This window comes from Lithobates pipiens, unplaced genomic scaffold (assembly GCF_037356315.1).
Source record: "Lithobates pipiens isolate NorthernLeopardFrog02 unplaced genomic scaffold, aLitPip1_a1.2 Scaffold_28, whole genome shotgun sequence".
Taxonomy (NCBI): Eukaryota; Metazoa; Chordata; class Amphibia; order Anura; family Ranidae; genus Lithobates; species Lithobates pipiens.
In genome coordinates, this window is record NW_027507789.1 from 200828580 (window position 1) to 200841953 (window position 13374).

Consider the following 13374-nt stretch of genomic DNA (forward strand, 5'->3'; position numbering starts at 1 on the left):
ACTTGTAATTATATGGTGCATAGAAAAGATTCATTAACCTTTATGCAGTTCAGTATAATAGAAAACATTTCACACCAGGTACCAATGGTGGGGAGGGAAACGGGGCTTTTCACTCGATATGACTTGTTTTGTCATGGCACCACCTTGTGGTCTTTGCAGGAAATTACGCAAGGCTGAGTCTACAGATTAGTTACTTGGAGTCGGGAGTGTATGAAGTTCCCATTATTGTGACGGACTCAGGAAACCCCCCTCTCTATAACACGTCAATAATCAGAGTGAAAGTTTGTCCCTGCGATGAGAATGGAGATTGTACCACAATCGGAGCCGTGGCTGCAACACGCCTGGGGACGGGAGCGATTATAGCCATCCTCATCTGTATTATCATCCTGCTATGTGAGTAGAGTATCTTACTTGGTCTTTATTGCTTATTTTTCTGCAATTCAACTCCATCCTAGGTTGTATTATTATACAGTCTGCTAACATCATTACAAAGCCTTATAGAACGGAGAACTTGCTCCTGACGCACACATTCGGGATTGTTTAGCTACTTTAGATGCGAGAGGAATAAGCCGGATTCCTAGATGTCTCTGAGAATTCCTAGCTATGTGCACATTAGATAAGAAGTGGCAGGTAGTGTAATGCTAGCCTCAGGCTGGTCACACACGGTCAGATTGGGTTTCAGATCACATCTGTCATATCAACAAAGTTCTCCAGCACTTATTCATCCAAATGGTATCCAATCGAGTAGAAAAATCACTTGATGGTTAATTTTATTGATTTCATGGATCGAATTTGAAACAAATCTCTGAGCGCCCGCCAATTGTCTGGAGATTGTAGATGGACATACAAGCTTTGGTGATCAGCTCTTCAGTATGTGAGGATACATGCTCATGTTCATGAAGAAGACAATTAGTGGAACCAGTCCAGATGCCAGTCTTCTCTACGAAAATGATAGAGATTGGCTGCCAAAGAAAATCACGCCCAGCCTATACACTAGCTGAGAGTGTTCATGGTAGACAACATGACTATCACCTAATACAGCACAAACTACCTGAAAGGTAACCCATGTAGAAAACTAGTTGTAAAGGTACACACTCCTTATCCTTCTATAATTAGTTGGTGAGTAGGGATGAGCTCAGGTGTGTTTGGATCCTAGTTCGAACCTACCTGAGCAATCCCGTTAGGAAGATGTCCTTGGCCAATCATGATCAGTCAAGGTATCCCTGGCCACCCCAGGCTGCACTAATACATGCGGCTGCAGGGTGGAGAATTTCTCAGCCACTTAGGATTGGCCAAGGACAGTGACAGCTTCCTGGTGGGATTGCTCAGGTAGGTTCGGACTTAGATCTGAACATGCCTGAGCTCATCCTTAGACCCCCATACACACTATGAGATTTTCTTCATATTTTTGTCTTCAGATTTACCAAAACCATGTAGTGAAAGGGCCTGCCTGATTGTATACAAATTGAAACTCTTATGTCCCGTACACACATCCGTATTTTCCGACAACAAATTTTGGATGTCAGTTTGTTGGCTGAAAGTCCGACCGTGTGTATGCTCCATCGGACATTTGTTGTCCGGAGTTTCCACCAACAAATGTTGGCTAGCAGGTGCTCAAATTTTCCACCAACAAAACTTTGTTGTTGGAATTTCTGATCGTGTGTACACAAGTCCAACGCACAAAAGTTCACGCATGCTCGGAATCGAGCAGAAGAGCCACACTGGCTATTGAATTTCCTTTTTCTCGGGTCGTTGTATGTCTTGTAAGTCACCGCGTTCTCATGTTCGTAATTGTTGGCCAACATTTGTGTGACCGTGTGTATGCAAGACAAGTTAGAGCCAACAACCTTTGAACAAAATTCCAATTTTCTTTGTCGGAAAGTCCAATAATTTATATGGGGCATTAGGGTTTGATGTCATATTATATGGTTGGTAAACCTGAAGACAAAAATCTGCAGAAAATCTAATATTGTGTATGGGGATTTAGTGAGTAGCAGACCTGGAACACAGCCTGTGCTTATACACCAATTAGCCACAATTTTATGACCACCCACCTAATATTGAGTAGGTCCCCCTTTTTCCATCAAAACAGCCCTGACCCACTGAGGCATGGACTCCACTAGACCCTGAAAGTATGCTGTGGTATCTGGCACCAAGCCATCGGTAACAGATTATTTTGTAAGTTGTATGGTGGCCACTCCATGGTTTGTAATTGTTTTTCCCATCACATCCCACAGATGCTCGATTGGGTTGAGATCTGGAGATATTGCAGGCCAAGTCAACACTTCAAACTTGTTTTTTTATTTTTTTATTCTTTTTATTGAAATTTTACATAAAGTTACAAACATTCAGCACTACAATGCACCAGCGCCAATGAACAATGCAGCTAGGGTTGCCACCTCATCCCTTTAAACCCGAACACATATGAATTACACAGGTTTTGTGGCTAATTTAATGCAGATAAGGCACCAAGTGAGTTTTATTTACCAACTTAATCACCCACAGAACCCCTGTAATTGATATGTGTTTGGGTTTAAAGGGATGAGGTGGCAACCCTAAATGCAGCTCCAGACAATACTAGTGACCAGTTTCTGATAAAGAGGTACATAAAGAAAATAAAGCACACATTTACAGAGTCAAATCACATCACCCCAGGGATCTCAACAGTTATTGGGCCAGGTGCTCACCAAGGCCTGCATATAATTTAGAATTTTTCCCACAGTACCAATAACCAACAAACAGTCCGAAGTAGTAGAACTATCATTCATCCAACCGCCCCACACCTTTTCACATTTGTTGTGTTTCTTAACAATTTTTGAGCCATTTTTGCAGTGTGGCAGGGCGCATTATCCTGCTGAAGGAGACCACTGCCATTATGGAATACTGTTTCCATGAAGGGGTCTACTTGGTCAGCAACAATGTTTAGGTAGGTTGTACATGTAAAAGCAACATCTGCATGAATGGGAGGATCCAAGGTTTCCCAGCAGAACATTGCACCAACCATCACACTGCCTCCGCCGGCTTACCTTCTTCCCATACTGCACTCTGTTGCCATCGCTTCCTCAGGAAAGCAATGTACACACACTGGTCATCCACATGATGTAAAAGAAAATGGGATTCATCAAACCAGGCCACCTTCTTCCATTGCTCCATGGTCCAGTTCTGATGTTCACGTGCCCATTGTAGGTGCTGTTGGCTGTGGACACGGGTCAGCATGGGCACCCTAACCGTTCTGCAGCTACGTAGCTCCATACACAACAAACGGTGATGCCCATTTTTTTCTGCTTTCAACACATCAACTTCAGAGACAACTTGTTTACTTGCTGCCTAATATATCCCACCCTCTTCCAGATCTATTTGTAATGAGATAATTGATACTTGTCAGTGGTCATGACGTTGAGGCTGATCAGTGAATAAAGAAAATCGCAACCCCTGATTTGCACATGCTTGCTCCAACTCATCCCTGGAATCTGTTGTACCTTCTATTACAGGCCAACTCCTTTTTTTTCTACCCTCATAAGTTCTTTTTATACACCAGGCAAGTGGCAACATACGTTGTTGAAATACACATGTTCCTTGCAAAAGGATTGATAATCCTGTTCAGCCAGTTTTGTGGTTGACATATCCCTGAAACACTGTATAGCCATGAGCTGCTATATATTGGCTGCACAGACTTGATGGAACACTTGGTCTTGTTCTACCATCACTCTTCTACGTATCTAAGCTTCTTCTCAGATATGGATGGATTTAGTGTTTATTTCCTATCATAAAGAGGTGGCAGTATCAGCACCTCTCGAGGCCTCTTGCCTGCACTTGGTTTTCTCCTTGCTGGAGCTCACAATGTCATGACGTTGTCATTTATACCCAAAATTATTCCAATCACTCAACACTGGCAGCAAGGTGACCATAATCAAGAGGAAGCATTAGCATGGAGTGCAACAGAGAATAATCACCGAGCCTGTGCGTTTTGTTATTTCTGCATACGTTTAACTTTCATGTTTGTTTAAAATCCAGGAGCCGAGCATCACATGAAGTTAATTCTGTTTGAAGGGTAATTGGGAGATGTTCTTTCATTGTGGGGTGATGCTGAGCCACTTTGAAAGCTTTTACTGTTTTAGTCTTTTGCTTTAGGGAATTTAGTTTGCTTAAAAAAAAAAGAAAGAAACACAGTGTCATGGCTTTACTATAAAACACGCTGGCGTCTTCTGTACATTCTATTGTGCACACCAAATCCTTTCAATCTGATCTGTTACTCTTAGATACTATAAGGAGTCAGAACTTTGCCATGATCTGGTGCAGTGATCAGATGTCCTTGGAGCCTATCACTGCACCTTACTGTCATATGCAGTGGGGGAAATAATTATTTGATCCCCGGCAGATTTTGGAAGTTTGCCCACTTACAAAGAAATGAAGGGTCTAGAATTTTTATAATAGGTGTATTTTAAATGATACAGACATAATATGAACCTAAAATCCAGAAAAAACACGATACAAATACCGTATTTGTCCTTCATTGCACTCTTGTCAGTGTCATATGCAGCTTTGTCATGCAGCTTTGTCCACTATTGCAGCCTTGTCCACCATTGCAGCCTTGTCCACCATTGCAGCCTTGTCCACCATTGCAGCCTTGTCCACCATTGCAGCCTTGTCCACCATTGCAGCCTTGTCCACTATTGCAGCCTTGTCCACTATTGCAGCCTTGTCCACTATTGCAGCCTTGTCCACCATTGCAGCCTTGTCCACCATTGCAGCCTTGTCCACCATTGCAGCCTTGTCCACCATTGCAGCCTTGTCCACTATTGCAGCCTTGTCCACTATTGCAGCCTTGTCCACTATTGCAGCCTTGTCCACTATTGCAGCCTTGTCCACCATTGCAGCCTTGTCCACCATTGCAGCCTTGTCCACTATTGCAGCCTTGTCCACTATTGCAGCCTTGTCCACCATTGCAGCCTTGTCCACCATTGCAGCCTTGTCCACTATTGCAGCCTTGTCCACTATTGCAACCTTGTCCACCATTGCAGCCTTGTCCACTATTGCAGCCTTGTCCACTATTGCAGCCTTGTCCACTATTGCAGCCTTGTCCACCATTGCAGCCTTGTCCACCATTGCAGCCTTGTCCACCATTGCAGCCTTGTCCCCTTGTCTGTGTCATTTTCAGCCTTGTCTGTTTTATTTTGAGCTTTTATTTTCTGTGTATCTCGGCGGCGCTTGGTAGTTCTCGGCCACCTTCGGCCGTTCTCGTTGGCTTTCGCCCCTTCCCGTCGGTTTTCAGCCGCCTTCGCCCCTTCTCGGTGGCTTTCGGCGGTTTTCGGCCACTGGGAAGAGCCGAAGGTGGCCGAAAGCCGCCGAGAAGGGCCGAAGGCGGCCGAAAGCCGACAGGAAGTGCCGAAGGCTGCCAAAAGTTGCCGAGAAGGGCCGAAGAGGGCTAAAAGCCGCCCAGAGGCTCCAAAATGGCGGGGATCGGCGTATAACACGCACCCACGATTTTCCCCTGATTTTAAGGGGGAAAAGTGTGTGTTATACGCCGATAAATACGGTATTATAAATTGAGTTGCAGTTCAGAGACTAAAATAAGTATTTGATCCCCTACCAACCAACAATAATTCTGGATTCCACAGACTGGCTACAGTATGTGCTCATGTGCTACACAGATTAGTCCTGTCCATTTAAGAAGGTGCTCCTAACGTCAGCTCGTTATGTGTATAACACACACCTGTCCACAGAATCTTTCTTCCATTCAAGCCTCACCATCAAGACCAAAGAGCTGTCCAAGGATGTCAGAAACAAGATTATAGACCTACATAAGGCTGGAATGGGCTACAAGACCATCAGCAAGAAGCTTGGTGAGAAGGAGACAACTGTTGGACTAATTATTCCCGAAGGAAGAAATGCAAAATAACCATCAATTGCCCTCGATCTAGAGCTCCATCCACAATTTCGCCTCATGAGGTAAGGATGATATGAGAAAAGTGAGGGATCATCCCAGAACTACACAGGAGGAGCTTGTGAATGATCTCAAGGTAGTTGGGACCACGGTCACCACACAAACCATTGGTAACACAATACTCCACCCTGGATTGTAATCTGCAGAACACACAAGGCCCCCCCCCCCCAAGAAGGCACACATACAGGCCCGTCTGAAGTTTGCCATTGAACATTTAAATGATTCAGAGAAGGATTGGGAGAAAGTGCTGTGGTCAGAAGAGTCCAAGATTGAGCTCTTTGGCATCAACTTGTCTCTGTGTATTTGGATGAGGAAAAATGCTGACTATGGCCTAAGGACACCATCCCTACAGTCAAGCATGGAGGTGGAAACATTATGCTTTGGGGCTGTTTCTCTGCTAAAGGTACAGGCTGACTTTGCCACATTGAGGGGCCAATGGATGTGGCCATGTATTGTAAAAATCTTGGATGAGAACCTTCTTCCCTCAGCCAGAACACTGAAGAAGGGATGGGTCTTCCAGCATGATAATGACCCAAAACATACCGAACAAGGCAACAAAGGATTGGCTCAAGAAGAAGCACATTAAGGTCATGGAGTGGCCCAGCCAGTCTCCAGACCTTAATCCTATAAAAAAAAAGTATGGAGGGAGCTCAAACTTCGAGTTGCCAAGTGATGGCCAAGAAACCTTAAGGATTTAAAGAAGATCTGTAAAGGAGAGTGGACCAAAATCCCTCCTGAGATGTGTGCAAACCTGGTCACCAACTACAAGAAACGTCTTACCTCTGTGCTTGCCAAAAAGGGTTTCTCCACCAAGTACTAAGTCATGTTTTGCTTGGGGATCAAATACTTATTTTACTCACTGAACTGTAATTCAATTTATAACATTTGTGTCATGTTTTTTTCTGAATTTTTGGTTGATATTCTGTCTCTATCATTTAAAACACACCTATGATAACTAATATAGACCCTTCATTTCTTTGTAAGTGAGCAAATTTACACAACCTGCAGGGGATCAAATAATTATTTTCCCAACTGTAATCGAAATGACTCCATTCATGGCATTCGCCACACCACAAATTCAATCGATATTTACTACAAGAACAGCTCACAGAACTCTTCTTCAAACTATCTTCATTTCATGCAATATCTATAGAAGTTATGATGTACTGCGATTTCGCATGAGCTAAATGCAGATAAAGTGCAAGTCCAGCCAAAAGTTTTTATCGGAAAAGTGGAAAAGGATTAGAACCCCTTTTTGTGATTTTACAGCTATTGCGGGGGGGGGGGGGGGGAGATTTCCCTGCCAAACAGGAAGAGAGGGAAAATGTGCAACAGAAGCACAGACAGAAATATACAGTACATACATTTTTTATAAAGGAGAATAGGCTAGAACCCCTATCAGCTTTTCTCAGCTATGATTAAGCACCATTAACGGTGCGAAACGCGTCAACTGTCATCTGGACCTGTGTCTCTGATTGATGTATGGATCAAGCTTCATTCAATAAAGGCATTATTTTTGAGTGCGGCTGTCTTCCATTTTTCTGCCATTTGATTTTGCTGAGCCGGCACCCTTCATCTCCTATATACTAGGATGGTGTGAACACAAGCGATACCACCTGGAGCGGTAATTACCTTTATGTAGCTTTTCATGGCTGTCAGTGTTCCCATGGCAGCGTTTCCCTCACTTTTTTTTCTAGTGACACCATTGTAACAGGAAAGGAGAGGAAATCTTTCTAATAGAGCCCCATAGCAGTAAAAATCTGAAAGGGATTCTAACCCTCCATAATCTTATCAAAAGCTCAATAAACACCTTTTGGCTGGACTTGCAGTTTAAAGCTGAACTCTAGGGATGATAAATTGTGCCAAGCTGGCCCAATGTAAGTATGCATATGTGATACCTGATTGGTGCCTCTGTGGAAGCTGTAAAGCACTACTACAGCGATGGCGATGCTGAGCGGCTGCCCTTCTGCATAGTAACCACAGGGGGGAGCACTTGCTTGGTGTGGCTATCATTTATAGAACATCTTACTTTTTTTCATTGAATGCAAAGCAAAACTAGGTGTAGATCATGAGGTCAGCACCCCTCCTTGTCCATGTCCAATTGTTGAGAAGAATGCAAGGCAGGCATTCTTGGTATGGCGGCCATGTAGAAGGGCAGCCACTTGGCGCAGCACTGGAAGATTGCGGCCATCGTTGTAGTGGGTCAAGCTACCACAGTCATTTACAAATGCCACAGAGGCCAATTAGGCATCATATATGCATACTTACAGTGAGTATAGAAAATAATCGCACTTTTAAATAATGTTTTATTCAACTGTAGTTACTGTTAAGTGCAACTTATAACACCATCATGTCAGAATGAAAAAAAAAATCAAAAACAGAATCACTGTGCCTTCAGTCTGTTGGGATATGTCTCTACTAACTTTGCACATCTAGACTTTGCAATATTTGCCCACTCTTCCTTGCAGAACTGCTCAAGTTCAGTTAAATTTGAAACAAACATGTTATACTTACCTCCTCTGTGCAGTTGGTTTTTCACAGAGCAGCCCAGATCCTCTTCTCCGGTCCCTCTTCTGCACTCCTGGCCCCTCTCTCATTTCAAGTGCCCACACAGCAAGCAGCTAGCTATGGGGGCACCATGAGGATGCATTGTTGGTACAGTGAGGCTGCAGGTGGGCACAGTGAGGCTGCACATGGGCAATGATGAGGATACAGATGGGCACAGTGAGGCTGCATTGTTGATACTAATGAGGCTGTAGATGGGCACAGTGAGGCTGCTTTGAAGGGCACTGACAAAGCTGTATTGTTGGCACAGTGAGGCTGCAGATGGGCACAGTGAGGCTGCAGTGTTGGTACTGATGAGGCTGCAAATGGGCACAGTGAGGCTGCATTGTTAGCAGCGTGAGGCTGCAAATGGGCACAGTGAGGCTGCATTGTTGGCACTGATGACGCTGCAAATGGGCACAGTGAGGCTGCATTGTTGGCACTGATGAGGCTGCAGATGGGCACCGGCGAGGCTGCAGATGGGCAGTGGGGCTGCATTGTTGACACTGATGAGGCTGCAGGTGGGCACAGTGAGGCTGCATTGATGGGCACTGACGAGGCTGCAGATGGGCACAGTGAGGCTGCATTGTTGGCACAGTGAGGGTGCATTTTTAAACATTATCTTTTAAAGTATTATTTCATTATGGCATTATATTATTAATAATCTTTAAAGTAGGGCTGTGGAAATTAAAGATTAATTCCTCAATTAATCGATTAATTTTTTTGATTGATAAAAATTATTTTCATTGGGTCTTCAGGGAGTCTTCAGGGAGTTCCGTCGGAGATCCGGTGACGTCACGGACATCAACGTCACTGGACTCCTCCCCCCTTCCCCAAGTGACTCCATCTGCTAACAAAGGGAAGGGGGGAGGACGCATGACAGCACCCACTGCTGCCCTACGGAACTAACACGATTTGCGGCTTTACATGCTGTGTTTTTATCATCTTTATGTGAGTAGTTTGTGTTTGAACACAAAAATTAAAACTTACACTTAAGCGGTGAGCACTTAGATCTTTTCTTTCTACCCATAACCTGGCATCCTTGCTGAGATCTGAGGAGACGTGAGAGAAGTTTATGGTCTGTGTCAACCCTTTTGATACCCGCTTGCATGACCACCTGTTTGCACAGGGGTCCATGCCATAAGGTGAGAGTGATTAGTTAGACCGGAGGTGAAGGGATTGTCACGCTATTGTGGGGGAAAAAAATGACTTACGTCAGTGCTACAGTTTGAATTTAAAATGTATTTGTGTAAACTGTGAAGTTAAGTCATGGATCGTGGAAACGAACTAGTGTCGGGTGATTGTATATAGTGTATACCACATTTACCACTGACTAATTAAGACTAATCTAATGCAAGGAGATCAGCTAAAAGTCGTTGGATCTGTATGTGCGTTATAATTAATCAAAATTAGTCGATTAATCGATTAAAAAAAAATCAATGAATCGAACAGGAAAATTTTAATCAGTAACAGCCCTACTTTAAAGTATTATTTTATTATAGTATTTTATTATGAATGGGGGGTTGCAGGGACGGAGCGTGACCACCCTAAAATAAGTTTTTGAAGGTTGGGATGTCTGGTTTATTATGGACTGATGTTTTCCCATTTTTAGGTGTTTATTCTTTGTTCACATATATCTGCTATTACAGCGCCTCATTTATAATATTTACTTGTTTGTGTATATTGTTTCTATGGAAGGCTGCTGTGACATTTTGTTGTATTGTGGTATTAGTTGACTCTTTTAGCGCTGAGTTGGGTGATTTTATATAAAAACCAGAATGGTTGGCCAGGGCCGGACATATAAACAAAGCCACAGCAGCGAAAGTAACAGGCACTCAAATTTTCACAAGCCTGTAAAATAAATTGTTATAGAAAACTTTATTGCCGCTGGTAATGAACTGTGGACAGTTGTCTAGGGATCGATAGCGGTGGATAACTGAGCTAGTGTTTTCTCCTTGCAGCCATGGTCCTTCTGTTTGTCATGTGGATGAAGCGCCGGGAGAAGGAGAGGCACACCAAGCAGCTGCTCATTGACCCAGAGGACGATGTGCGAGACAATATACTGAAGTATGATGAGGAAGGTGGAGGAGAAGAGGACCAGGTAACATCACCTTACTTAAATCAGTCACAAAACTGTCCTAAGGCCACTCTTTTGCTTAAAAAAGAATGAAAAATGGGAAGAACATTTCTACTATTCACCAGCCAAGGCTGCCAGTGACTCCAATCTTCACTTTCTTGCAGAACTACACTGGGAATGTGGAGAATAGGGTGCTCTGACTAACAAAGAGACTTTAACAAACAGTACATGACTGACTCTTGAAATGTGATTAATGTACCACAGCAACACTTCACAAGAGAGAAGCACACTCTATAGGAAAAACAAAGCAGAGAAGAAGGAGCTTCTATGTGCAGTAATAAAACACTTCAATGACAAGGAAGGTTTAAAAACACTTACAAGATGGAAATGAAAAACAGACATATCAATGAATCCATAACGTCCAGCGGGAAGCCTCCTGGGAGTACCGCTTGGTTTGAATAAGGAGCGACTGGGCATGCTCCGAAACATGTCCCCGCCCAATCTGATGTCACTTCCCGTTGCCTGGATTCCATGCTGGTCCTGACAGCAGAGCTCTCCATCTGGGAGGCATCTCGCTGGACTTTATGGATTCATCGATATGCCTGTTTTTCACTTCCATCCTGTAAGTGTTTTAAACCCTTCCTTGTCATTAAAGTATTTTATTATTGCACTTAGAATCACCTTCTTCTCTGGTTCTCTAAAATTTTCCACATCTGCTTCTGGGTGTGTCGGTGCCCCTTGTTTCCTGCTGCACACTGTGGTTCCACCCTCTATGTCACTAGTATGTCCCTGCAGAGCTGACCACTACGTCACTAGCGGAATCCTACAGAGCTGTCCACAATGTCACTAGAACATTTTTACAGGCACCACGTAGTGGTGGACCGGAGCATTCAACACACCTGGAAATGTTGAATGTTGAAGCTTTTAGTTGCTTTCTAATCCCTGCTAGAGAGCAAATATTGTAGTCACCAATGGCAGGCTTGGTGAGTAGTAAATTGTTCCATTACAGGGTGTTTTTTTTTTTTTTTAAACTGCCAGAATCACATTAAAGCAGCCTTATATTTAATTTGTAGCCATATTTAGACTTTGATTCCACACATTTCTAGGAAGAGTATTTATTGCTTTTGCCTGATGCAGTATGGCAGAATGAAAGGGAGACTGATTGACCGGTCTTTAGATACTTTGAAAAATGTATAGCGTCTCCCAACAGTCCTAAAAACATTTGAAATCTACACTAGTACCATGCCGTGCAACCTGGCCTAGCATTCACTTTTGGAGGAGAGGAAACCAGAATCACAGACGGCAAATACAAACCTGAGAGAGGTTTCAACACCTCCTACACCAAAACCTTAAAATCTTTTGGTTGGAGTTGGGTTTTAGGACCACTGGACTGGATTCAACTAAATCTAAGGTGTATCTCTCTTAGATTGTAAGCTCTTATGAGCAGGGCCCTCTTAACCCTCTTGTATTTTATTTTATTGTAACTGTACTTTCTCCCTGTTATATTGTAAAGCGCTCCGTAAACTGTTGGCGCTATATAAATCCTGTACAATAATAATAATATTCCTGTGTAGATTTTGTTGACATACTCAAGCATTCTGTCATTTATTCACAATACATTTCATCAAACAGGACTATGATTTAAGCCAACTACAGCAGCCGGAGACCTTGGACCATGTCCTAAACAAAGTGGCCGGTGTCAGGCGGGTGGATGAGAGGCCAGTAGGAGCCGAACCTCAGTACCCAATCAGACCTGTCATACCACACCCAGGAGACATTGCCGACTTCATCAGCGAGGTAGAGCTTATAACATAATTGCTACTGTATAATGGTACCCAAAGTGGTATACAGTGTGCTAATGAATATCTTTGACTTTCAGGTACATGGGGACTGTAAACACAGTAAATTATGAAATCTTATAGCCCCAACTGTCCCCTATTTGCCCCGTTCCTTCTTAAATATTCCTCTTTTAGCTCCGGTGTGGAAATCTATATAAAGAAAATATACTATTTAACTGTCATTCTTACCCTTTACTTTGCCATGGGCTGTGTGATTGGGAGGGTGGTAATGGTGTGCCCATTGTCTAAAATGTGCCCCTGTACCCCATCACAGAAGGTTGGGAAGAATAGATTGGTCCCATGCAGGGGGTGTTGCTAGGTCTACAAAAGATCTGGGGCTAGAGCCCATAGCAGCGTAGTAAAGAAAGGCATACGCTTGGGTGGGCATACACATGTATATACAGTAATATACGTGTGTATATCATCAGAGAGCCCCCCACTTACATCAGAGAGCCCACCCTTACATCAGGGTCCCCAGAGAGCCTTCTCCTTACCTCAGAGTCCCCAGAGAGCCTCCCCCTTGCATCAGGGTTCAGCCCCCCACTTAGATCAGGGTTTTCAGAGAGCCCCCCTTACATTAGGGTCCCTAGAGAGCCTCCCCCTTAAAATAAGGGTCCCCAGAGAGCTCCTCCCTTAAAATCAGGGTCCCCAGAGAGCCTCCTCCTTGCATCAGGGTCACCAGAGAGCCCCCCACTTACATCAGTATCCCCAGAGAGCCCCCCCTTGGGGACCCCTGCAGGGACTAGGGGCTATAGCCCCAAATGCCACCCCCTGGCGACGCCACTGATCCCATGAACATAGCGGTTTATATGAACACCGGTCCTTTTTTTTGTATTGGCCATTAGACATGTGCATAAAATATTGTTTTGTTTCATTTTGGACCCCATCACAGAAGGTTGGGAGGAATAGATTGGTCCCATGCAGGGGAGTTGCTAGGTCTACAAAAGATCTGGGGCTAGAGCCCATAGCAG

The 13374-nt window shown here is 43.8% G+C and overlaps 1 protein-coding gene across 1 annotated transcript in view; it reads left to right on the forward strand.

Annotated features, from left to right (window-relative positions):
• CDH4 (cadherin 4) overlaps nucleotides 1-13374 on the forward strand; it is a 1072466-nt gene that overhangs the window by 1039080 nt on the left and 20012 nt on the right. Inside the window, exons 13-15 of the mRNA XM_077460271.1 lie at nucleotides 160-393; nucleotides 10450-10589; nucleotides 12198-12362. Coding sequence (XP_077316397.1) covers nucleotides 160-393; nucleotides 10450-10589; nucleotides 12198-12362 — 539 coding nt within the window. The remainder of the gene's footprint in view (nucleotides 1-159; nucleotides 394-10449; nucleotides 10590-12197; nucleotides 12363-13374) is intronic.